The sequence below is a fragment of the Alosa pseudoharengus genome, unplaced genomic scaffold, assembly GCF_046254945.1.
Source record: "Alosa pseudoharengus isolate Yale_2024_CS ecotype anadromous, Long Island Sound unplaced genomic scaffold, YU_APseudo_1.1 YU_APseudo_1.1_scf_15, whole genome shotgun sequence".
NCBI classification, from domain to species: domain Eukaryota; kingdom Metazoa; phylum Chordata; class Actinopteri; order Clupeiformes; family Clupeidae; genus Alosa; species Alosa pseudoharengus.
Genome location: NW_027468620.1, coordinates 22210491 through 22238489, shown reverse-complemented (window position 1 = coordinate 22238489; position 27999 = coordinate 22210491). Strand labels below are relative to the sequence as shown.

Genomic DNA, 27999 nt, shown 5'->3' with positions numbered 1-27999 from the left:
GAAGGGAAGGAGGCACCACAGGAGGTCAGTCAGCAGGGACCCTCCACAGAGAAGGGCTGCTCCTGAGGTAACCAGGGTGATAGAGGAGAGGCCGAACCCACACAGCAGCACCCGCTGAAGGTTGAGACGAGTGCATTAAGACTGCTAAGGGGTGGGGGGTGGCTATACTGTGGGTGAGATACTGTGAGAGCTCTATGGTACTGTACGTGTACAGTCACAAGACGAGGGGTTGACACAGGTCCTAAGCAGCTGTACGGGGGAGAAGAACCAAAGAGGCTATAGCTGTGAGTGAGGAGAGGGTATGATGAGGCCTTTCGTAACAAAACATATGTTGTTATGTTGTTTGTTTTAATCTTCTGATGCAACATGAATACATCTTTAAAAACAAAACTAATTGAAAGTGGATTTTAGAATAGAACAGTAACAACAAGATGATGTATACCCAAAGATCCTTCATCACTGCTTTGCTTCAACCCTCTCTGGTATATCCCTTTCACACTCCACATTCTTCAACTGTGATTCCACATTCTATAGAAAAAATAAATAATAACATGAGGTGCTGTGTGCCCAATGCATTTAGCTTTCAATATTCTATCAAACTTGTAAAGCTTTCATATCATAATTCATAATTACCAGTCAGTGTCCATCTGGGAGAAATAAATAATATATGATGTGATAATATATTAATGAAACTTTCCTAAAAATGCTCTTTGATTGCAAATTTCAAGCAAGACAAAATAAACTCCATAGGCAGAGCTCTCCAGAGTCAGCACCAGCATTAGTCTATCGAACAAGAGAATTTCATGGATTACACCAAGGTCAGATCCAGAATTACATTTTGCTGCGATGCTTGGTAAAACGAATTCATGGCAGATTCACTTGAGAAATGAAGATACCAGCTACACTGTTGATTAAATAAAGCCTATAAAACCTACATGTTTTGTGTGTGTTTAATTAGTAACAGCAGTCTGAAAATATTAACTGTGAGCTATCTTTATGTATTTCCTGCATAAAAAACAACAAAAAACTCTGTGGTGTTATAATACGGTGATTGTTATCTTCCCTTTGTGTTTAATCAAGTGTCAGCTATAATTACAAGCTCCAGCCAGCCATTTCAGGGCTGCACAGAAGTACATATTTTACACTGAAAGTTAGTTAGTAGGTCAGCAGATAAAACATGGACAAAAACATAGGTCATTCCAATTTGATACAGTTTCCCGGGTAACAGCACACACAATGATGTTTTTAAAACAAAGTCCTGGAGGAGCCCATAGAGTTGATTGACAGCCATCACTCACCCTACTTCCATGAAATGAAAAAAACCAGACGTTTCCGAGTTGAAATCAATAAAAAGTTGAAAACAGTTTTCTGGTTGTGAGGTAGGAAGATCTTAAGAGGGCCTACTAGACCTGCATGCTTCACTGAAAGCTGTTCAAAATATCACGTGATTTGGAAAGCGCATTTATTCCTTTGATAGATAGAAGGACTCAATGTGTCAGAACTCTAGTTTCAAAGAGGAAGGCAAGAAAATTCATCTTTGCCCTTGAGAATCAGCAGCAGAATAACTGGATCCTGCAGGATGGAAGTTGCTATCATTAAACATCTCCTAATAGCATAGGTTCGCCTGAATGTGCTATGGGGCACCATTGACCTGCTTTGAGCTTTTCTGATAAATTAATGGAGCAAGATAAAAACTGGCTGTTGGCAAAGCAATATTTGATAATTATCGTGAACTGCTTCTAAAGCTTAAAAAGAATGAAGTGAACCGAATGACTGAGGTGGAAGTGCGTGTTCAGTAGCTTAAATCCATTCTATCCAGTGCAGCTCAATGATCAGGATGTGAAAACATTAGAAACAGCAAAATTACTTTCTAGTGCACTAACGGCCAAAACAATTTTGTTTAAGTGCCATTTCACAGGTGATGGGGGACAGCCTTGGGTTCAAAGATTTTGTGAAAATCCAGATCTTCATTTTTCAATTTTAATCTTACTTTAAAGCAGGCATAGAATGAAAAACCTTTTTTACCTTAGCTTTGTTGAATAAGGAGAGTTTGTTGCATGGCCACAAAGCATACTTTGAACCGGAAAACATGGCTGTTTCCTCTTTCATAATCTTGGACTTTAAAAAATGACCACTAAAAAATAAAACGGGCAAATCTGAGCAAAGACAGGGTGTGATGCGAACACAGATGTGACGTGACAAAAATACAGAGAATTTGGAATGCTCATCCATTCTATGTCATCTTTAAGTCTTTAGTTGATTTAATGATGTTAAAGGTGTAAAATGTGGTGAATACCTGGATGTTGTCACACCTATACACGCTGTACAAATGAACTTCTGTTGTTAAAAAAAAAAAAGTTGAGGACTGAAGAATACACCAAAGCCTCAGCGAAAACAAAAGTGCCAAAGCAAATGCCATGGTGGCAGAGGGAGGGAGTGGATGAATTAATGACGTACGGGAGATTGATGCAGGACACATGACAGCTTTCTGCCCATTCGTCACTACACTCCTGAACCTCCATATTGGAATGCCATAAAGAAACATGAGGCACTCACCCTGTTTCATTATTCAGCATTCACTCTTCCCAGCCAATCAGTTGGGATAAAAAGTATTTTCGTCTCTCTCATTCCCTCACACAACTTATGCCAGCCCAGCATGACCATGTTTTTCAAGGAGTAGACTTCATGTGCATTCTCAGTGGGTACAATTGTTAAGGGTTTATCATTTATCTACAGCCTGTGAAACCATGAAGGTCCCTCTGCAGGTTATAGTGACATAAGTAGTGTTAATAGCATTGATTATGTGGCGTGTAAAGTAGTCTGACTGCTGTTTCATAAACAATTGTGGGCTTTCTTTCTCTGGCTCTATGTGGCGCTACTTGACATTTTCGCTGATAAATCTGACTCTCTTCGCTTCTACTGTTTGTCCAACATCCATGTAATGAAATCAAACACAACCCCGAGCCAAGCACTCTGCTGCAGCGCAGTGCCGAGCAGAATAAATTAGATCACCTGGCAGATAACATTTACAGAGGTTAGAGCAAACCTACTCCACACCAAGGTGGGCCGCCTCCACTTTGGAGTCTGTAGTGTGGTGACAATATGCCGACACCATACACAAATGACAGGCCAGCACAACATGTTCTACCTCAACAATGTTTTTTATTCCTCTCACTACGATTTCTGTAGGCCTAAATGTTGGTATTTCTGGTCGTTTGTACTCAGGACTAAATCAATCAGTTCTTATTCCCTGCCTCACTGTAATATCAGAGCTTCCATGAGCCTGCTGTGTATCTCAGTGTGTGTGTGTGTGAAGATACAAAAGACTCAAAAAGGAAAACAAAACACAGATTTAGAAAAGCCAGAAGCTAATTGTCATTCATGTGGACTGCTTGTCTAACTTCTGCATTTGTGGACTGCTTGTCTAACTTCTGCATTTGTCTCCCTTGATTTGAAACTAAGGAACGGAAATTCATGTAGCTGTAATCATCATCTGTAAACTGCAATCATCATCTTGTTTCTTTTTAAATTACCCATTATTCTAATAGCTACACATTTTTGAGAAAGCTTTTACACATCAATTTCTGGTGCCTGAAATTTTAAATTCATAAGTGGGGCGTTGAATGATCTTTGCCCAAGAAAAGTTATCAACATATTATGTCCAGAAAATGAAACAGCTACTGTAGTAATCAAATGTTGTTCCTATGAAAGAACTAAACACAAAGAGAACTGGATGAAAGATATGTGAGAATCGGCAATGTAAGGGCAATCTTGCCGATGCTAATAGCGAGAAAATATCTTGTTTATCTCCAAAATATTGCAGTTGATTTATTTTCTCACAAAATGAAAGCCATGAAAAATAAGAAAAACATTAAGACACTCAGACATTAGACCATTTTTTGTGAAACTCATAATGACCTCATTTCTAATAATGGACAAAGACGTTTGGAAAGCGGCTATCAGCGTTTCAAAAAACAATTTAAATTAAATGTAACAGAAGACATAAGACACAAAGCCCTCAAGCTGAATTTCTAGGACTTGACGTTACAACTAATCTGAACTCTGTAGAAAGCTTTATCCAAATTACCCTCCAGTGTGAAATGAGACCTCAAAGTACACTCAACCAGACCACAGTGACCTTGTGCTTCCTCTAGCATTTAAACACGTGACGGGCATCACCCTCTGAAGTTAACAAACAACAGCAAAGAGAAGTGTGCCACTGGGAGTATTTACTGTGCCACTGGGAGGATTTACTGTGACTGCCTTGATTGTTTAAATCTCCTCACTAGGCCATCTTCGATATTCACCATGTTCTCCCTGTCTGCACTGATCCCCTTGTACTAATTTAAGTACTGCAAAGATACTGTAGATCTGACATGTGTTTCATTTTGTTCAACCTGCCAAGGTGCAAAAGCAGAAGCATGCACTGTAGATAGATAGATAGATAGATAGATAGATAGATAGATAGATAGATACTTTATTGATCCCCAAGGGGTATGTATATAATTGTAGATTCACAGATGTGATGCAGGGATCTGTGAAGGTGAGAGGATGAGAAATCGGGAGCAGAGCTGTTGTCTGGTTGGGGCTCCAGAATGGCCCATATTAGAATACTTCAAGTGGAGTTTCAGAAATAGGACTGTGGGAGTGTTTTGGGGGATGGGAAGCAGGGGATCAGGGGAGAGAGCTGGACAACACTTACCTCACGGCATTGTCCATGCGCGAGACGGTGAGGTAGGCGGCCAGGTTGGCGGTGTAAGACGAGCAGACGATGAGTGTGAAGAGCCACCAGCTGCCCATCACAATCCTCAGAGCCACCGAACCCATAATGGAATCCCCACCTACCAGGAATGGAGGGGACCAAAAACAGATCAGCACTTCCTCCACAACATCCACTCCTTATGTCCCAGAGTCCCATAACCCTCTATGCTTGGCCATTTTGTCTCCCTTATTCTTCCGAGTGGTTCAGTGTCTAACATTCCTTTCAGGCATCATTACTTTCTCCTACAGCTTGATTTTGGCACACTCCTCTATCCTGACCTCCAGCATTCCTAGTATCCACTCATCTACAATTCCCCAAACAACACACACACACACACACACACACACACACACACACACACACACACACACACACACGCACACGCACACACACACACCACACACACTCACAGACACACACAGTCTCTCTGCAGCCGTCTATTTATTTTAACTTTGTTTGCCCATTCACTGTGGCCTTTCTCATCATCTTATCTCGCTGGCTTTTCAGCTCAGATTTGGGTCTTGAGACTGAGACACATAAGCTTTTTTGAAAATGTCAATATAGGATTTCTCCTTTGTGGATAAAGTCACAGAAATGTCATCTGAGAGAGGGAGAGAGAGAGAGGGGGGGGTGGATATCAAGGAATGGAATAGCATGGAACATTATAAGAGCCATTGTCGTGACTGAAGCTTTATGTCTGGCCACTCTGGGACGCCTCGTAAGCCTACAGTACAGTACAGTGACGGAGAAGCTGTGACTCAGCGTGGCAATATGACGACAGAGGTCCGGCGTGGACCCATCGACAGGACGTGTATGGGAGGGCGGCTATATGGCTGCACAATAGGTGGGCAATTACCACAAGAACTCAATTTCATATGTTTTTTTTCCAAACAACCCTAACAGTCCAATACCCAAATTAATGTGAGAAGTTGTTTTCTCTCTCCCTTTAAAAAAAAAAAAAAAAAACCATGTACTTTCATTTGACTGCAAAGTCAAACTGTTTGCATCAGGTTCCAAATTGCAATGCCTATGCCATGCCCTTGAGTGAAACAAGAGCAAAGTGGAATAATAGTAAAAAAAAACACCCCAAAGCCTTAAAAAAGAAGAAAGGTTTGTAAGAGCAAGTGATGGCAGCCTCCCTAAACGATAACCACTTGGCGTTTCAAAAGCAAGACGGGCCCAGAGCCAGACTTTGATAGATCCAGCTGCGAGGGTTCGGTGACACTGCTGAAGTAGTCATTTATCCAAATCTCACATGCCTGGATCAGACCCAGCAGACCTCATATTCCTCCAATGAAAGGCACCTTTGGAGAACTGAAGTCTGCAAAATGTCGTCACGGTGCAAGATTAAAAAAAAAAAAAAAAGAGCCTTGTGTTTGGACCTGAATAGCTATGCAAATCGAGGGTGTTCCTGCCGATGGTAATATTTGATGAACAGCTTGCTCATTTGTATTTATTGACATTGACTTTTATGTCCGCCACTGTCAAAACTGACATTTTCTTTCCTCGTATTGCCTAAATCTCCAGAGAACCGCAGGGTTATATTCCCTTTTCTCTCCTCCTCACCATGGCCAGCCCTGGAATTCAGACCGTAGTTTCTGAAATGCCCTCAGCTTACAATCATTCCCATTGTACAAGCTGCCAATATTTTCTGGCCTTGGAGGAGAATTCAGACAACAATTTAGAAGGCAACCTTGTGTTTTTGTCCAAAGTACCTTATTGTGGCCATACAAGACAAGAGAAGCCCATCGGTGAACTCACCCAGGGGAGAGCTGCCAATTTAATTCCTGGAGATGCTCGGCACAGATGGCCAATGTGACACGGTGAAGACCCAACCCGCAGGGACGGGGTGAACATCCCTGGTATTTGCTTTTAATTTGATGCTTGATATTTTCTCAAATGTCGCATTTCATAAGAGGTCTCGAGTTGAATGTATATACTTTGCCACTCCACACATGGGGGTATGTTAAAGCTTTAGGGAAAATTTGACCTTGTCAGAGGTGACGTCACACTGTTTACATTCGATGGACAATAAAATCAGCATATTCGCCCTGTTTTCTAAAAGCATTGCACCATTCCTTCTGCTTCTAGACAAGCCTTATAAAGCTTTCAGTCTGAAAATAATCAATGGGAATTGCTTGTGTCTTGCTAAATGCCGGTCAGGCCGATGGACCCTGTAAAAACTTCCCCCTTACCTTGCTGCATGAAGGCTCCGTAGACAATCCAGACGGCACTCTGAAGTGAAGTGGTGACCGACGGGGGCGGGTGGGGACCGGGGAGGGTCTGCGCACGGACGGACTGAATGCGGCGCAGCAGGAAAATCATGACTCCCACCACAGGGATGGCCGCCGCGATGCAGGCCCACACAGCCAGGTCAAAGGGCGCCAGCAGTGAGAAGATGTTGATGTTCTCCTGAGACTTCCTCATTAGGATGCCAACAGAGTAGTCCAGGTAGCGCTTGCTGAAATCAATCACGCCCTCTCGCTCCGGCGTGATCGTAATGGCTGAGATGGCCACGTCTGCCTTCTGTGATGAATATAAAAAACAAAATAAATACTACAGCATTTTCTTTGACGGTGGATGACCCAATCACCTTTATTTCAGTGGAGTGGTAAGTTGTTTGGTAGATTGATTTATAGTATATTCAAGATAATTAAATCTAAAATCTCATTTTATGCTGTTTATGTTGCATTCTGAGGCACAATGTACAATTTGGAGGGAAATATGCCCATGTAATTATAGACAATAATATAAACTGGCATGGATTTTACACTGAAAAAAAGTGTGTGTGTGTGGGGGGGGGGGATCCCTCAGAGGACCACCTCACCAAATTTACAGTGCACATAAAAATCCATGGGCAACAAGAACTACAACAGTCTAACATTCTCATTCTAGAACAACTTGCCTTTCCAATGAGTTCTCCAATCATGCCATTCCAGGAACCGTTGGGGAGAAGGGAGCCATATTTGCCATCTTCTACTTGATAGATATCATACTTGAAGCCTAAAATCCTAGAAAGTGCATCTAGCACATCAATAGAAAAGCCTTTGTAACGTTTGGTTTGTCCTAGAATATTTTCTGCCACCATCACAAATGGTTCCTCCTGAAATAAAAAGAAGTGGGAAAAAAACCGAACAATCAAATGGCATTAGGCAACTCAATAAAAAATCCTTTAAAAGGCCTTAATAAATCTTTAATTCATTTTTTCTTAGTGAGAGAAAAACAAGCATTAAATATACAAAACAAAACAGCATCAGATGAGTCTACTGCGTCCTTGAAATGGTTTATAGTGCAAGACAGAAGCTACCCGAGCCTGGCCTACCATATTGATCGCATAGATAGAGGGCGTGTGTCTTTCTAGTGTTAGTCTCTATCAACAGCACCACCATCACGGTGGCTAAAAACTAGACGACAGGACCAGAAGTTAATCTGAATCCAGGCTTTCTGCAGAGACCACTGACCTGAAACACTGTGCTCACAGAGGCGCGTGATGCTTCATCAGTCAGAAATTACCTCTCTAAATTTCACTCAGGGACATTACGGGAAGAAAGTGTCAGGGCAGTAGTGGACAGGACAAAGTGCTACTGAAATTAGCTCTGACTCGAACATCCCTCTCCTCAAAAAGGAGGGACCTCGAAAAAGGGCTCATACTTAACATCTGGGAATAAGAAAATTGACCACACCTAAAACAAGCCAGGTTTACTCAGATAGGAAAACCAAAAAAAAAAAAAAAACATACGAAAAAAACTATTTTATAGTTTCAGTAAATATATTACATATTCAGTACAGTAAATGTACAAACTACAGACAATGTATCACCGCCAAATAATTGGGATGTGGGTGATGGTTTAGAGTACTGCAGAATGAGAACTGTTTGACGCCATTCCAGGAGAGTTGGAATGTGGTGCGCTGTTCTAAGTATCTGTATCAGCTGACCTACCAGGAGAGTGACCACTTTTAGCGTGACACCATGCATGCTGCTTTCCACCCGGTTCTCCTTCAGGCTTCCATTCAGACCCCGGCTTGAGTCCCACGTAGCCAACTAAAAGTGACAGAGAGAAAGAAAGCACACAAAAATGTATAATATCATTCATACAATATCATGGAAGTCTTTACACATACTGTATTTGTGCAGACCATGGCATAGACTGTATGAAATAGGTGCAGACACACCGCCACTGCCACTGACACCAATCATTTTGTATATGCAGTTAAGAGTTTGAAGGAAACCCCAGTAGGCCTACACCCGTTGTGTGGTTCGATTGCACTGGTGTGAATGTAGCAATCATACCCTGGTGTGACACCCCATGTGAGGGCTTCTAATGCCACTCTCTGCATAGTTTGACTGACTGTGAGATAAATCTGACCCTGCTGAAAATTTGAACTAGACGGACACACAATGTATTATGTGTTGCATGTGAGTATGTTTTTCACAGGAATGTTGTAAGATTAATTCCATTTCTCCTTAGTTCATACAGTAGGTGTACAGTAGACTGTAGGCTGTGAAATTGGTAGAGATTACGGATTTAAACAAACAAACAAACACAAAAATAAGTAGGCTACATTTCCATCAGTGCACAGCACTTCACTGAGTCTCCTAAAATGTCCTTTCCGTAAAGGGTAGATAATTATAGAGGTATGAAAAATAGATGGGTGGCCATTTTGGCATTCAAAGGTTGGCTCACCAAGGAATGCATGACTCTGAATAGGTAAATGTATCAACTACACGTTCGTTTGGACAATTTGGACAAGGTGAACTGACCACCAGGGGGTAAAATGCCTTTAAGAGCTTCTTCTGTCAGGCAGCAAAAGATGACCCAACTGTCTAAGAAATCAAACAGACTAAACAGAAAACAATCTAAAACAGGCCGCTTAAAAATAAACACCACACAAATGCAATACCTTGTGGCCACCTGGGGCATACAAATGTCTCTGACCATTCCATTTAATACGCTGAAAAAACAGTGACAAATCTGTTTACCTTCATGAGTGATAACTCATGTGACATCTTGTTTATTTGAAAAAAAAATACTGCAAGTCAAAACAATATTAACACACACACGCACACACACACACACACACACACACACACACACACACACACACACACACACACACACACACACACAATCTGGCAAATAAAGCAACCGCATACATTTTCTCTTTCAGTCAATGAGCAGGAAAGAGAAAGGAAGGAACAGAGGGAGAAAGAGAGAGAGAGAGACAGAGAGAGAAAGAGAGAGAGAGAGACAGAGAGAGAGTATTGTCTATGCAGTGAAAATGATGATTTAACACAATTATCCCTAAATTCATCAGCGGTGGGAATTACTAATCAATTACCATCGAGTAGACACACACAGCTGATGAACGTGGCAAACCCATTTGGGGTTGCTGCAACTGACAGTCTCACCAGTGCTTTGGAAAGCAGCTCACGCAAAACATCCGGTCACCAAGGCAACAGGAGTGGGCACCGTCAGGTAGAGAATCAACCAGTTCTCCCCTAACTTGCCTCTCCACCCACCCAAACGCTGCTGCACACAGAAGGGCTAACAAGCATTGCACACAGCCCTATCGGTCAATCACAACACACAAACAGCAATTCACCCTGTCCCACGTTCCCATTCACCCAAGTGACGGACAAGCTGATTTATACTGTAGTTATTCTGTCAGCTTGTCTATGTCTGCTTGAACATGATTTGCCTAGTGTCATACCCAGACATTATACTTGTAAAACTGTGATTTTCTTGATCATAAACATTCATGTATTCCATCTACTTTCCATTAGTGTTTCCACAACCAATGAAAGCAACCGTGGTGTGTATTCTGGCCACATCTGCCCTGAAGGAAACATGGCATTGAATTTTAATTGCTGTTTTGAAGGTACTGACGGGGTTTAGCTCTGTCCTACTTTTTCCTACTGTCTGGGCCTGCAGCTAAAAATGGTAACTTGATTTTTAGGTGTCCATTTGAATTGCATTTATTTAAAATACATTCATTTGCCATTTTCAACAAACCTCTCTTTCAACAAAGGGCTTCTTACTCAGATTGCCATAGGCAAAATATCTGCAAAAAAAAAAGTCTCACCCGCTTAAAATTCCATGACACATTCCCTCAAGCCAAAAGCACCTCGGATAACTACTATATATAAAATAGGACACCTACTGTTGCTTGAGCCCAGATTAGCAATAACATCTCACCCCAAAGATCTATGAACGATTATAGATAATGAACCTGGCAGTTCAGCGATCCATCTGTCATAACTTTCGCACCTCCAAACTCACTTATCCTGCAGTATCTCTGTCTTGACAAATGCATTAGTGTGCTAGGGAAACAGTCTGTCAGGCTAGGCGGTAAGGTTTTAACCCCGAGTCACTTGCACTCATATCAGCGCTGGATTTGACCCCAGAGTCCTCCGGCTCTGACAGGATGACAGAGTCTTTAGCACCTGGCTAGGTGACGTGTTCCATTAGTGTACTGTGCTGCGCTGACTCCGTCCAGAGGCATAAAAACTCTTAGAATTCTCTTTCCACACCACCAGCACTCCCCAAACCCCCCCCCCCCCCCACGCTCTAATCCGCCCTCCAAAGAAAACCTGACGCAGGCACTCAGGCTGGCTGGAACCCCCCAAAAAGCCTGTCAGCGCTTACTTTTGTCCCCTTTCTCTTGCCATTGCTTATTAAATTCTTAATCGGCAGGAGAAAGACGGGACACTCTGACAGATGTGGACAGGGAGCGGGTGCGGCAGGGGAGTGACAATACAGGAGCAGTGCTCAGAGGGCCAAGGTGCCGACAGGGCTTTCTCCTCAGAGCTGTGTGTTTGGCTGTGTGGGGCCACTGACACGTCACTCCCCGAGGACAGAGATAGCCTTTGCTGGGAAGACTCACTGTTCTATATACAGTAAAAGACAGAGATGCTTTTTTGTTCATATATCAGAGAAAAATTACATTAACTTTTTCTTCTACAGGTCTGGCTTTGCTACCATTCTACACTCTGAAGTATCCACCATCAGTTGGACAAGACAGTACATCAGGCATCCTTTGTAACTGATTCTTCCCTGTATGGAAGAAGACGCCACATCATATACAAAGTGTCAACCATTCAAAAAAAGAAGATAAGCTTCAATTGGTTGAGATGTGTGCTACAGGAAAAAAAAATTAATTGCGCAGCTAAACCTGATTTAAAGGCTTTGGGTTCTGAATCGGCAGGATCTGTGTTAAAAGCGAAAATATCTTTGGCAGGGTCTATGAAGATCCTAAGATGCCTCAAAGGGAAGCATGCAGAAGTTCGGTATACATACTGTACAGGGACCATGTAATGATCCCGTAGGGACACCCTCCTGCATGCCCTGCTGTGAGTGATAAAGACGGGACACTCTGACAGATGTGGACAGGGAGCGGGTGCGGCAGGGGAGTGACAATACAGGAGCAGTGCTCAGAGGGCCAAGGTGCCCGACAGGGCTTTCTCCTCAGAGCTGTGTGTTTGGCTGTGTGTTTGGCTCAGAGCTGTGTGTTTGGCTCAAAGGGAAGCATGCAGAAGTTCGGTATACATACTGTACAGGGACCATGTAATGATCCCGTAGGGACACCGTCCTGCATGCCCTGCTGGGGACGATGATAAAGAGCGATAGGGTAGGAGGTGGAAAAACGCAGCATGCAGTCAATCAAATACAGAATACCATGCAGGAGAAAAGAAAGAGGTAATAGAACAGTGTGCTGGAGGGAGATGGAGAATTGGCAATATGATTTAAAGTTAAATACCATTTCATTTAGCTGTAAAAAAAAAACCTACAACCATAAGTGCTATACAGTGCTGTATATTTATGCTGATGTAGATAACACAGCTTCTTCAATGTTTCCAGGCTTTTACAGCCAATTAAATGTGAAATTAAACACACAGGGGTGTGATGAGTTTGATAGGATAATGGTAGTGAAAACTAACAAACCTGACGGGGTATACACCAATCTAAAATGTATATATTTTGTGATGTGAGAAGTTTTCTTTATTGTAGCATATTTTTGTGTATCTTTGCAATTTCCTGTTCTAATACACCACCCTTTATCACATCTATAGAGTTATCTATATATATGTGATGCATAAGCTAGATTTTCCATCTTGAGTGGAATAAGTAGCAGTTCTGAATAAAAATGTAAGATAATAAACTAAATAATAATAATGTAAACTTACAATATCTATTTTGTCCATTTTGACTGAATACCTATGTGCCATGTAGCCACAGCTCTCTAGATTTACACTTCATTTTGATAAAAAGCCAACCCTTTGCCAAGTTTTCATCCCAAGATGAAGAAGTGTACTTTTTTCATTTCCATACCCCAGGCAGGTTTTCATCAACTCAAAGAGCCTCATTCCAGCTCAGAGAATCAAGTGTGGGCCTTGTGTGTCTGTGTGTGTGTGTGTGTGTGTGTGTGTGTGTGTGTGTGTGTGTGTGTGTGCGTGTGCATGTGTGTGTCAGATGGACATAGTGAAAAAGAGAGAGAGAGAGAGATATCAGAAACAAAGATTTATACAAGGCAGAACCATAGAAAGCGAAATCTGGATCTATGGGTTATTTTAAGATAGTACATTTCAGCTGGGACATTGTTATGTACTGTGTGGGCTGGCTGATGGCTTTATAAAATATCGAGAGTGCAGAACCTTGTGAATTGAACAAGAGGGGAAATGTGAGGAGGAGACAGTATCCATATGTACTTTTGTGTGTGTTTGTGTGTGTGTGCGTGTGTGTATGTGTGTCTGTGTGTGTGTGTGTGTGTGTGTGTGTGAGAGAGAGAGAGACAGAGAGAGAGGGAGAGAGAGAGAGAGAGAGAGAGACAGAGAGAGAGAGAGAGAGAGAGAGTCAGTATATGTAGCCTTCACTATAAATTGTTTTATTCTGAAGTATTTTCAATGAACTGTCATGGAGAATCCAGGAGATACAATTGTGATCAGATTGTGTTCAGAATCATACCTGTTGCTCTCTATTGAGTTGCTCAACGCATGTTACATGTACGTGAAACTGCACGACTTGACAATCCATCTCAACACCCATTCTTCTCTGTACAATAGCTCACAGACTCTTCATTCAACACATGGAAAATCCTACTTCTAAAACAATAACTAAGATAAACTCATGATAATGGATGCAAACTAGCATCATATTCAGTACTTACAAGCTGTATGTTGTGGAATACAAATTAATTTCTGATAAGAGTTCTCCCCTACTTGAGACCTATCCAAGGCCACAGAATGTTATGCATTGACTAAAATGCCACATTGTTTGATTGTCTTAAAATTCACAACAGTGTGGAGAGGTCTTTGTCAATGGCAAAGACTAGTAGCAAGCTACTCCTTTAAGAAACACTAATCTTTAATTGTGATGTCTAATATTGGCCCCTATTTTGCACCCTGGCGCATGGCGTAAAACTCGTTTTCCCCCCGGCGCAAAGTTTATTTTCTTATTTTGCATGTCTTTTTTTTAAACAATGCGCCCAGGGGTAATTAACAACCTAGGGAGTGGCCTAGCACATTGTCTAAAAATCGCGATCATACACCACCTAAAACACATTATGCCACTGACCAGCAAGACAAACCTGGTCAGAAGTCAATGGCGAGTTGTTTATATGTTATTTTAAGAGTGCATTGTCAACAGTCATATTGGCGGGTGCACAACGCACGCACCATCCCTCTATCATCCATGAACGCGCACCAGCGCACGTCCATGCAAAACATTACAAATTACACGATTACAATGGGAAACATAATTAGAATAAAGATATTACGAAATACATCTCACAATGAGTAGTAGTTATACACCATCATTTGCAAATTGGTAATGACGGTTAAAAGTGATCAGGGGAGAGGCGAGAGACACATATGGCTGAAGACGCACTGTCACAAGATAAGCAACTCCTCTGCAGGAAAAACGTTGTTTTATTCAGTCAATTCAACAATATTATGGCAAGCGTTGCTTTTTCCAGCCTATGTTTTCCATGGTAACCCATTGTCAGTCAATAATGAAAGTAACTTACTGTGTATAACTATTTTGTCTTTGACTGACACCACAGTGAAGTTAGTTTCACTTTGCCAATGAGTTCAAATAATAGATGAGTGCAAATGCATGAAGGTTATACTATGCTAGGTTTTAGTAAAGCATGGTTTAGTGGAATGACTGTTCCATAAGGTCTTGCAAGCAGACTCCTTCAAATGCGCCGCTGACTGTCAAAATACCGATGCATTCTTTGACGTTGCGCTTTGCACTGTTAAAGGGAATGTCATTCTCATTGGTTTAGATGATGTTACACCCCAAACACACCCATGACTGATTAAGAAACCTAGGAACGCCTTATTGCGCCATCCGCCCGACGTTTGATAACAAAAACACTCCCAATGTGGACTGGACATCCTACTAAATTTGAATAAGCTTTTGACTTGTGACCATGCGCTTTAGACTCTCATAATAGGGCCCTTAGTGTCTAAATTATATCTTTAATGCTTTGGGATTAATGACTGTGCAGCCAGGCCATCATATTTGATTCTGGTTGCAGACAGAACAGTTGTCACATAAGAATTAAAAAATCATAAGATCTCTAGATTAATTTAGACTAATCTTCTATGCAGTGGTATGCTGGGGAGGAAGCACAAAGAAGAAGGATGCGGGGCGAATTGACAGGCTGGTAAGGAAAGCTGGCTCTGTAGTGGGAGCTGAACTGGAGTGCATCACTTCAATATCTGACAAAAGGACCCTGAACAAACTGATCAACATCTTGGACAATGAGTGTCACCCACTCCACAGCACTATTGTTAAGCAGAAGACCCTGATCAGCTGGAGACTTCGCTCACTGCCTTGCACAACAGACAGACTGAGGAAGTCATTTGTCCCCAGGGCCATTGAACTGTTCAATGCTTCACTTAAGGGAAGAGGAGAGATAGACTTCTCTGTGGTCTGTCTGCCTCTTCACCCCCTCCATGTTTGGATACTGTCTGTCCACTAGCCACTTTTTACCACTGTCTTTCTGCCTCACTGTTTGCGTGCTATAGTGCGTGCACATTAGCACATATGCATAACCCCTCCCTCCATGCCACAGCCAAACTGTGGCCACACTTATACCTCTTCTTAAAATAGTTATATATATATACTGTAGATATATAGATATATAGACTTTATTCTTGCACTGTTGCACTGTTGGACTTAGTCATTTGCACTATCACCATGACCACTATCACCATTGCACTATCACCGTGACACTCACTCACACAGAGCACCTTACCTTACCTTACTATGCACAGAGAATCACAGGCTCAGTCCCTGCCTCAGTCATTGCAAGCGCCTCTTGATTGATTAATCACCACTATGTGGATACTGTTTTTAGAACTGATTTAGATTAAGTGTTAGTATAATTTGTATTTTAGTATATTTAGTATTCTTTATCTTCTACTGTCCTTATTGCTTAGATATTATACACTTTTAATTCCGTTTTCTGCTGTTAGTGAATGTGTGTGTGTTGTCTGTATGCTACTGAGACCTTGAATTTCCCCTGGGGATCAATAACGTATCTATCGATCTATCTATCAATCTATCTATCTATCTATCTATCTATCTATCTATCTATCTACTGTATCTATCTATCTAAGGAATTAACAATTAAGAAATGCTGGCAGAGAATAGGAGATTATACAGGGACTTCACAAACATTTGCTGTACATAATTAAGATGATCATATGCTATACAAAGCAATGCTTAATTCAAGTACCTTTTGAAATATTAAAATGATGTCATGCACTTTCAAACAAACAAACAAAACTGTTATCCAGGGTAATTAGTGCCTTTATTTGCTTAAAGTACTGACTGCGGGCAGAGAGAAAATGCATATTTTCAATGGAAATGTTTGAAATGGAAAATATTTGGGCAGCTTTTTTTCCCCCTTCTGTGAGTGTACTGAAGTGATGAAAGCTTGATGCAGGTGCTTTTTTCAGACGTTTGCCATTTCCCCATAATTGCATCAAAGCAAATGACTGAACTTGCGGCAGAAGATAAATAAATAAGCGAGCACCGACGCTGACTCAGAATTAGGAGACTCGTTTAATAGATTGAGACGTCACACTGTGACAGTATTTCTTACACCTCCCATCCCAGAAGAAGAAGGAAGACCATGACAAGTCTTATACATATGATACCTGCATTCCTGTTGCTCAAGGTGAGGAGGGACTTCTGTCCAGGAGGTATAAAAAGCAAACTCTCCTTCCTTCACCTGTGGTGTTGTGTCCAATAGACAACAGATAGTTACACTTTATAATAACAGACCACAGTATAAATAGCAAAGTAGCTATTACCTGATAGTTTGTTAATGACTGTTAATAATGCTAATATAGCTTATTGGTATTACTAAATGGTCTACTTTTAGTCATTTGAAATGCATTATTTGTAATGAATGACACCTTAATATATCAAGAATTAATACATTGATGAACACATACACTCAACAGCTAGAGTAGCCAGGCAGCTACAGAGCCACACTCTAGGGGCATCTTTAAAAACATGCAGCGTTTTTTCTTTCTTTCTGTACAGTCAGTACTCGGTGACATCGACAAACAGAGATCTACATACATGTATGTGATAAATCACTAGAGTTTTCCTTTAATTGCAACTAAGGTTGCTATGCATATAAATGGTTTGTATACAAGCTTCTAATTGAAAAATAATGACAAATAGAGACTATATTTAGTACGACAATTGTAATTATCAACAGTCACCAATAAACTATCTGGTAATGGTTACTCTGTTATTTAGTGTGCCCTCTTATTATAAAGTGATACCAAAAGCCATTGACAAATCCAAAGGAAGCAGAGGAAATACATAATGAAAGGGATGATTCAATGTATCAGTTAAAAAATGCTCGTTACATTCTGACGCTTACATGCTTATTTTGTGTGTGTATCAGGAAATGGTTGCCAATACATGTGATAAGCTTTAAAAGGGAGAATTTTCAAAAGGACTGCAAGTTTTCTATTCAAAATCTAATCTAATCTAAGGCTGTCCATTGAGATGAACTGTACACTTAAAAAGAATCACATTCTGTTATATGGCATGTGACATACCGGTATTATCTAATACGATACATTATCAACAAAGAGCTATGTGTACAGATATACAGCATTAGTGTTTATGTTCTATCATTATGAGTGATAAAGAGAGAGAGAAAAAGAGAGAGAGAGATAGACAGATATAGATAATATATTCCAATACATCAACAATGGATCTGTCTGTTTCAGTATGCCTTTAAGAGCTGTTACATTTAACCATTATGGTCATGAAGTCCCATTAAATCCCCTTATAAAGGTTAGCAGAAAAAACAAATTAATATTATTGATTGAGTAGTACTGAGGATTAAGGCAATTATCCCTCTGCTCTAAATACTAACTATTTATGAAGTGCAGGCATCAGTATCTGAATCCGCTCCAGATCTCTTCTTCACACAGGATCACTAATCATGTTCCCGGCTGACATTGAGCAATACACTTTACAGCAAAAAGGGTTGTTTTGTCCCCATATAACACACAACCTGTAATGGTTTTGCATGCAAATAGGATAATCAGCTTCCTGGTCATAATGTATGAGCTTGTCCTAATGTTGGGATGAAGGCGTGGATGAAAGGTTTATGGATATGGCACTCAGATATGGCGGTCCACGCTCACACTCATTCAATCCTGTCTGCACCACCCGTGTGTTGCCTTACTTATCAGAATGTATCAGCATGTAAAATGATGAGATAAGCCTCCTGCCACTCTGGACAGGAGGGTGCGAGGTACTAATACTAATGCAGAGTTACACACACACGCACATACGTATACAGATTTGTAAGGGTAAAACACACACACACACACACACACACACACACACACACACACACACACACACACACACACACAAATACACATTTGTATAAGCCTGAACATCAGAGTGTGTGTCCAGAAAAGTTAGATATTGAAAGTATACAACCGAAAAAAAACAAAAAACGACCCTCTCCAGTCAGTTGCACTCAGCACTTGAGCACAACTAACATTAGGACATACAAGAGCATTCAACTGCATTCGCAAGTCAGCAGTAAGGCTGGCATCACCTCCAAACAAGCGATTCATCTGCATTCACAAGTCAGCAGTGAGGCTGGCATCACCTCCAAACAAGGGATTGTGTCATTATATGTACGTATACGTGAATCAATAACAAAAAATCCGAAAGAAAAAAAAACTCTTAGCTTTGGTCATAAAAGGGCAGCCGTGGCCCACTGTTTAGCACTCTGGACTTGTAACCGGAGGCCTGCCGGTTCGAGCCCCGACCAGTGGGCTGTGGCCGAAGTGCCCTTGAGCAAGGCACCTAACCCCTCACTGCTCCCCGAGCGCTGTCGTCGTAGCAGGCAACTCACTGCGCCAGGATTAGTGTGTGCTTCACCTCACTGTGTGTTCACTGTGTGCTGTTTGTGTTTCACTAATTCACCGATTGGGTTAAATGCAGAGACCAAATTTCCCTCACGGGATCAAAAAAGTATATATACTTATATACTTAAAAGCTAAGAGTGACTCTTAGCTAATGGTCATAATAAAGTGGATAACGCAGAATAAACCAGACAAAGCTTTCATCATAGGCTACAATTTCATTTTCACCATATATAATATTTGAACCCATTATGCCAGTTATATTCTCAAACCACTACAGTGTCTTCACAGTCAGCTACACTATGGTAACACTGTTAGCATAGTCTCGCTGGCACTACATGGTGCATCAGGAGACTCCAGTCACTCACTCGCACCACGTGCAGGAGCTGAGAGTGTGTGAATAAGTTGAGTTGATAGACAGATTAATACACATTTAATACACAGCCCTTACACAATTATTGGATGGGCTTTTCACAGCCTTGCCGTTTCCACAGATAACTGATATTGTTTTTTGTTTTGATGTGAGAACACTAATTGGTTGCTATCGGGGTGTAAAGAGGATTTCAGGAAATATCGCAAAAAGATATTCCAGAAATGATCTCCTATGCTACCTGTAAACCAAATGTCATTACCATTGTCTTTTTGTAATTTCATATCAGAATGAAATGTGAAATGCAATTACGCATGTGTGCACACAACATATTCATATCACCTTTCAGCAAATAGAAGCATGTGTCTCTACATACAAATATGTTCATGAACACATTATACAAAAAGAGGGAGAGAGAAAGAGAAAAAGAAAAAGAGTAAGAGAAAAAAAGGGGGGTGAAAGAGAGACAACAAAAGAAGAGAGAATTTCATTGCTACGACTGCAGGAAAACTCGCAAGCAGTGCACTGCCACACTCACCGGTAAACAAGAAACAAAGAGCTTTTTTTCTCTATCCACTCCTACATGCAGTAGAGAGCACGAACCCAGAGTAGCACATCTCTGGCAGGATGATTATCTTTGACTTTTTAACTATTTCACTGCCACGGCAGCCACAGTGTCACTGTACACATACCTTCTAGAAGGACAGCGTGTCATTAAGCATGCTCTATCACTTTAACCTCTAATTAAGGTGGTTAATATTTGCAATTTGCATTTTCAATGAATCAGCCACACCAATGATGGTCTAAGGGTAATGACTAGGGACAAACTCTTCCTCTCTAGTGATTCACATTTGACTAATTAAAAGAGCAATGGGGATAATAATAAAAAACATCCTCGTCAACAAAAGAGAAGTAAGCAGTACTTGGTGTCGTATTCATAAGTGATATTATCACTTAGAAAGGCAACAGTGAAAGGAGGAAGTCATAGCCCAGCACCCTCCTCCTGACTGCACAGGAGAAAATAGACTGCGTCAAAAAGAATGAAATGATGACTTAGGCAAAGGAGGACAGAAAATCTGCAAAAGAAAAGAGGCAGGGCTGAGCTGTGGAGAGAGGGAGGAAAGCCTGGAGAGAGAGAGAGAGAGAGAGAGAGAGGAGGGACAGGGAGAGACAGAGGGAAACAGAGTGAAGTGCTGATGTCTTGAGAAAGTAAGCGTGCCTTCCTGGTGTGATCCCTTTCCTCGGGGGACTGTGATGTTGATAGGGGATCATGTTGTCTAAATATGTGCTCGGGATTATGAATATTTATTGCTCATCGAGAGGGACAGGAGGCAGTGGGTTTGTGTTCATTACCTTGCACCATGTCTGGCCAGAGGGAAGGACTATTGTGCTGTTATTGTTGTTGTTGTTACTATTATTGTTGTTGTTGCTGCCGTGACTGGTAAACAGACAGACAGGCTAGTAATGAACAACAATGTTGAGTGCGTTTGGCACACCATTATCCCAGCTCTATTACTGCCACACATTCCTAATGAATTTATCCAAGGCTTACTGGACTGTACCCATGTGTGTGTGTGTGTGTGTGTGTGTGTACACAGTATATGCCTAAGCCCTAAGCCTAAGGAGGGGCAAAGTGAGACAGAGAGAGAGAGAGAGAGAGAGAGAGAGAGAGAGAGAGAGAGAGAGATGCATATGCTGGCATCCTCAATGCATGCGAGAGGGTATGTGTCTTTGTGTGTGTGTGTGTGTGTGTATGTGTGTGTGTGTGTGTGTGTGTGTGTGTGCGTGTGTGTGTGTGTGTGTGTGTGTGTGTGTGTGTGTGTGTGTGAGACCATGTGTGTGTGTGTGTGTGTGTGAGCATGTGTATGTGTGTGTGTGTGTGTGTGTGTGTGTGTGTGTGTGTGTGTGTGTGTGTGTGCGTGTGTGCAGCCTTGTAAACCTTAATGGCCATGCTATGATAAATAGGATACATAATTGTGGGTCCAACGTGAGGTCATTACTTCTTCATTAGAGACCCCTCGGAAGCCTCCGTTATAATCGGATCACGTTTCTACCCCCAAACACATGAATTCAGATTCTGACTAGACTCATGCACACAAATCGCACACACACACACACACACACACACACACACACACACACACAGACACACAGACACACACACTCAGTCCTTACATAAACTGACAAACATACTGAACACATGCCAGAATCACAAGCATAAAATAGCTTGATCTTGAGAAAAAGGCACTACAATATTTTCCCCCAGCTTACACGAGCTTGGTTGCTTTCATGGGCCATAAATGCAGGAGCAGATGGAGCCCACTGATCCAAAAGGTTCAGTTGATTTGCATTTCCGAGTGGATCAGTGCAAGAGTGTGTTTCTAGAGCAATGTACAGATGGTGATGAGCTGCTGAACTCATGTGTGCACAGTCTCTGCCACCCTCAAGCACGCACGCACTCACGCACGCACTCACGCACGCACGCACGCACGCACGCACCCACACACACACACACACACACACACACAGATTTATCTAGGAGCTTAAAACTGCTTGGATGTGGCTCATTGTCCATTACACAGATCTTTGCTTTAACCAAAAAAGGCCTGCTCATCAAAAAAGGTTGGTCCAGAAGATTATTTGTTAAATAGCACCATAAAGAAACTCAGTTTGAGTAAGACCTGATTATACCAACACCTTATTAGTAACTCCTCTTTAACATTCATAATGGCATGCAGAATAATATTTATTCAAATTTTGTCGTCATTTTGTTGTCATCAAATTGTTTTTTTTTTTGTACACGAATCGCCTTACTGAACATGAGCCTAGGGTTAAGTCTACTATTGAATGATGGAGAGTCATAACTGTCAGAGGCCTTAGGGAAAATGTGTGAGTGATATACACTCTCTATACACAGTAAACATAAACTCCTCAGGCATTCTGCTATGTACCGTGTGTGTGGGACACTAACATCATCATATCTCTACCTATGTTAGTGAGGCACATAGAGGCTGAATCCATTGGTGGAACCAGACGGGGGCGCTCTCTTTCCTGAAACCCACAGTCCACAGTATGTGTGCTTAGGGATGTGCATTTACATATAATTCAGACTTCAGTAAGAAAGAAAAAAAGGGAAAAACAAACCAACAGACAAAATGGATCTTTACCTCTCCCAACAAACATTCAACAATTGTCAAGAGATTTCCGACAGCACAAACAAGACCCTTGATATTCAGGGTGTTCTCTCTTTTGTCGGGAGAGAGAAAAAGAGAGAGAGATAGACAGAGAGAAAGAGGGAGAGAGATAGACAGAGAGAGAGAGGGAGAGAATGGGAGAAGGAGAGAGAGATAGAGAGAAAGAGGGAGGGATAGAGAGAGAGAGAGAGAGAGAGAGAGAGAGAGAGAGAGAGAGATATTCCTCTGCTCCAGAGGGCTCAGTGCAGCTGCACTCACCCGTTTGACGTCTTTCCCAAAGGTCTCGCTGTAGCTCGTTCCCAAAATCTCAAACTGCACGTGAGAGTTGGCGCCGTTACTGCGGAAATCCATTGTTCCCGTGAGGCCAGTGATGCGTCCCTATGGAAACGACAGTGCCAGTCGTGGAATCAGTCATAACAATAAAAAGGTTCTGTCTCACTCCTGTGCAGGTTCCCCGGGTCCATAAGGCATAAAGAACAGAGGGAAAGCTGCTAAAGTGAACTTAATCCCTCAGCAACCACACCATGGGAGTCCAGATCATTCACCACAAGTCCCAACAGCACCGACCAAAACTGATTGCATCGGCTAACAATCTGGGCAAGAGATTGCATCGGCTAATAATCCGAACAAGAGTTAACCTTGTGTTAAAAAAAAAAAAACATGTTAAGTAGCCCTTCAAACAATTCTCTAAAATGTCACTGATATAATTAGTGTCTTTGCTGCCTTGCACTATTTCATAGAGAGAAGAATCCACACAAATGCGCCTTGGCTGTTTGTCATGTTTGCAGCAACACCAATGTAAACAATGGAAATAAATAACTGCAAACAACTGAGATATTACAACATAAACAGAGAGCTTAGAGAGCTTGGAGTTGGTCAAAGAGCGACCTTCTAGGTTAAAAGTCTGCTTTAGTCATACAGCTGGCAAGGGAAATACAAACACTGCTGGCAAATACCAATAGCAACTTTTGTACAATTCATAAATCGATAAATAAATAAATACATAAATGTGGTCTGACACAAAACAGACATGACAGCCTCCATAGTCAAGGAAACGGATGCCAAAGCCCATTTAATATATTTTCCCTTTATGAATCTGAAACTGAAGTACATTGATGTAAATATAGAGATATCATGATATATCTAAAACCATATAAAGTCCATTATGGACTTTTATCGACGTACTGACCTTCTGAATGGTGTCAAGCATGGACCAGCCGCCATTCCAAGGCTTGGTGGACTTCCTCATGCAGTTCAGGCTGGCCATGCTGTGCCACTTACGGTCCTCCAGCTTCCGGTAGAAGGCGTTCGCCAGCATCAGCACGCTGTCATACAGGTACAGGTTGGACACCTGAGGGAAGAACAGAGAAAAAGGGACACACACTCAAACACACACCCACACACCCACTCAAACACACACACACACACACACACACACACACACACACACACACACACACACACACACACTCAAACACACACACACACACACACACACACACTCAAACACACACACACACACACACACACACACACACACACACACACACACACACACTCCAAAATGTCAGGAATATATAATGTTAAAGAGTATTGACGTCCACCTATAACAATGCAATAGTGTTTTTATCCACGGTCTGCCCAGCATGTCCATCTCATGCTCTGGAGAGCACACATGTCTGGGCTGCAGGTGGATGAAAACACTTTCTAAAACTGATAGTTCCGGTCCTTGATTGTGATTGGCTGAATCGCGTTCGATACCGTTGTAAAATCCAGCACATCCAACCCAGCGAGGGCTGGCAATGTGTAATATTCCGCTGGTTGGTGCACACGCAAGTGTTCAGATTGATTGTCTATCCGTCTTTCACAACAATTTTCTTGGAGCAGATCTTCCACACAACTTCGGTAGCCTGGTCAGTATGTCTCTCTTAGCTGTCCACTTTCATCAGGCCGTATAGCCTATATAATATATTTTTTATTTTTGTATGTAGAACATTATAAATGTATTTCTGTACAGACATACCTAGGCTATAGTGTTTACTACACTAACCCCCCCCCCCCCACGATATCATCGTCCATCACAATGTCTTACTGTACACATCGTCAAATGCCAATTTAGGCGACATCGCCCAACCCTAGTGTGTAGTGCATGTTTGTCAGGGTTGTGCACACACAGGAGGGTGTATGGTTCTTAAAAAAGGTGTTCTTTCAGGGAAAGTAATGCTCTGCAGGGACCTCACATTATTCTCAGCATGAGGTCCAGGAGTGGAAAGACAGAGAGAGAGAGAGAGAGAGAGAGAGAGAGAGGTAATGAGAGAGAGAAAGAGAGAGAAAGAGAGAGAGAGAGAGAAAGAAAGAGAGAAAGAGAGAGAAACTCCAAGGACAAATAAACTAGCAGAAGGGCTATATAAAACTGCTTTAACAAAGTGTAGTAAGCAGTAGTGTGCTGTGAGACAGAGGGATTGTTAGATGATCATTATCAACAGCACTTTTTAATGTGCTCCGCTCCTGCTCCGAATGTGCTTTTAGCGGTGCATGCTAATTCAATTTCAGTTAAACCTCCGGTCAAAAGCCCGGCCTAATTTACCCACCGATCATCACGGAGAACAACAGTACACATAACATCACTGTGTATGCAGACCTGATGAACGAGGCAGAACAACAGGAGAGATTCGCTGTCATTTCAGAGTGGACTTTAGGTCAGATCAGAAAAACACAAGTGGGCGAAAAAAAGGAGATGTCTACGCAGATGACTCCTTCCTCCTGAAGCATCTCAATTTGTACATGGCAGCTCGGTTCTGGGCAACACACACTGTGCTCTTTCCTTACGCGGCCTCCTTCACGTCAGGTCTGGCAGGCGAGTGGGGAAAGTTACCAGGGAAGCACGCTCCACATGGTCGAGGACAGACACAAATGGAATTACTGAGGCGGCTCAGCTGCGAGAAGAGGACGTGTCAGAGAGGCCGTGTCGCCCTGCTGTCTCGGCAGCCTTTGTTGATGTTTCATCATCGGCGCAGGGAACACTAGGAGTCAGTTCAGTTCAGTTTTAGCCAACAAGCACGATGATTGATGATTTAATGAGAAAACACCAACAACTGAAGATACAGTGTATGATCTGTATTGGAATCCTGGGTGGTGGGCCACAGTGCATGTTGGTGCACCTAGCTTATTCCATGTTGTAAGGCGGATGGTTTGGTGCATATATACTGTAGACACACATCTTCTACTTTTGGCCAGACTGTTGTGAGAAAATAACTATTACAAAATAACCTATTACATCAATAATACTGACAACTCTCGATAAGATCCCTGCTGAAATCAATAGAGGTTATATGATAAGATCGGTGGCTAGAAGCCTGTTGAGAAACCCACAGGTGATCTGGCCACCCCTCCTGAAGAGCACTACTCCCTATGATTAGGCGTGGTCATTAGCATTTACCCTTGCTCTTCGCTAATAATGGAGAGTCCAGCCCACGAGGGATGACGCATGGCTGAACCATCTGTCCAAAGAACCTCAAATAACATCAAGCGCTCTCATTTGCAAGCCGAAAAGTACATGAGGGAACTCTTGTGTTGTTCTGAAGCAGCACTCCGCATGAATGCATTAAGCGTTCGGATTAAAAGAAAGATGAAAGAGGAAGGGGTGAAAGTGTGTTCCATATAATTGCGTGTTTTGTTTCCGATGCTGTCTCGTGGTCTAAGCACAATGGCAGCCTGAACCAATATTTTCTTTTTCGTCTTCCTTCAGCGAGATTAGCGGCGCATCTCTTTGATATTAAATTTGGCAATAAAAGCTTTCGTATCATTGGTTTTATTAGGTCAGTAAAAAGGGGGTTCAATTGTGAAAGTGAGACAGAGTGTGCGAATAATTCAATGTGCCCTGACAGGCATATTTCCATGGGCATCAGTGCACCCAGCTGTGCCTGGCCAAACTCTCCTTTCATTACACAATGTCTTTGCTCCCGACATGCGACCACCACGACTAGTTCAATTATTTTATATGACACAGGAGCCATTACTGCGTAATAGGCAGGGACATTTTAAGTGCAGCATCGACGTTATATAGCTGCAATCGGAAAAATACCACTTGTACTTAAAAGTCCTCTTTGATCTCTAGCCAGAGGGTGGAGAGACGTTCATACTGACCTCCAGGGACTGCAGGTAGCCCTCCTGCGGGTCGCAGGGCAGGGAGGAGATGCGGTGGTTGTTGCGCATGCAGCGGATGTTGGTGTCCCGCAAGAGGGGGAAGACCTGGCGGATGATGGTCATCCTGCCCAGGGCACTGTGGACCAGCTCCATCATCTCCGCATCGCTCACCTCCTGTGTAATGAAAGCATAATAATATGACCCTTTGAATGTGACAAGAAAAAAAAAAAAAACAACACTATGATGTTCTACTGTTGATGCCGAGGGCCCGGAGCGTCAATGGCGTGTGGCGTTGCCAGATCAGGACTCAGGAGGTGTGCAACTACAGGTGGGGTTTTAATAGGACATCTGCAATGACGGTGGGTGATTTTTACGACTGATTTTATGTGACAGAGATGAGGATTTGCCACAACAACTGGCAGCTTGCAATGCGAATGCTGCGACCTGGTCAGTGTGTGTGTGTGTGTGTGTGTGTGTGTGTGTGTGTGTGTGTGTGTGTGTGTGTGTGTGTGTTATCTGTGTAGTGTGGGCCGCTGGGGGGAGGACACGGGCATCTGGACTGAACCACGATCGATGAGACACTGAGAGTGAGAGTGAGGGGTCAGTCCTCTGGAGTCTGGATCAGGACAACATAATACATATCACACAAGCAACACAACACACTGGACCATACAAAACCATGACAAGAGGCCCCCCCTCCTCTCTCACACTCTCTCTGTCTCTGTCTTTCCTCTCTACATCTAGGGATTTATTGCTTTACAATGGTGTATAGTGTTTAAAAAGCTCTCAAATTCAACACACCATTCTTTTAGCCAAGTGTCAAATGTCTTTCTCTCTGTCTTTCCAAATTGAAAATGATTCATGAATGGCCAAAATGCTGCATCCACTGCAGCAGAACGTGAAGTCACTAGGTTAATCACTATCAACAATATCAGACTGAACAGACACAACACATTTCCCATTACTATGAGCTAACAATTACATAACATTGTCTGACTGAAGGGAGGAAGCATTGTCGGGTGTGTGTGTGTGTGTGTGTGTGTGTGTGTGTGTGTGTGTGTGTGTGTGTGTGTGTGTGTGTGTTTGTGTGTGTGTGCACCAG

The 27999-nt window shown here is 42.2% G+C and overlaps 1 protein-coding gene across 3 annotated transcripts in view; it reads right to left on the bottom strand.

The window, feature by feature from the left end:
• The window catches only part of grid1a (glutamate receptor, ionotropic, delta 1a), a 247144-nt gene that overhangs the window by 17450 nt on the left and 201695 nt on the right, over positions 1-27999 (bottom strand). For all 3 annotated transcript variants that reach the window (XM_076285087.1, XM_076285086.1, XM_076285085.1), the window contains exons 6-12: positions 26898-27071; positions 23941-24102; positions 23010-23129; positions 8703-8804; positions 7668-7865; positions 6958-7288; positions 4703-4841 (exon numbers count right to left, since the gene is read on the bottom strand). In XM_076285087.1, coding sequence (XP_076141202.1) covers positions 4703-4841; positions 6958-7288; positions 7668-7865; positions 8703-8804; positions 23010-23129; positions 23941-24102; positions 26898-27071 — 1226 coding nt within the window. The remainder of the gene's footprint in view (positions 1-4702; positions 4842-6957; positions 7289-7667; positions 7866-8702; positions 8805-23009; positions 23130-23940; positions 24103-26897; positions 27072-27999) is intronic.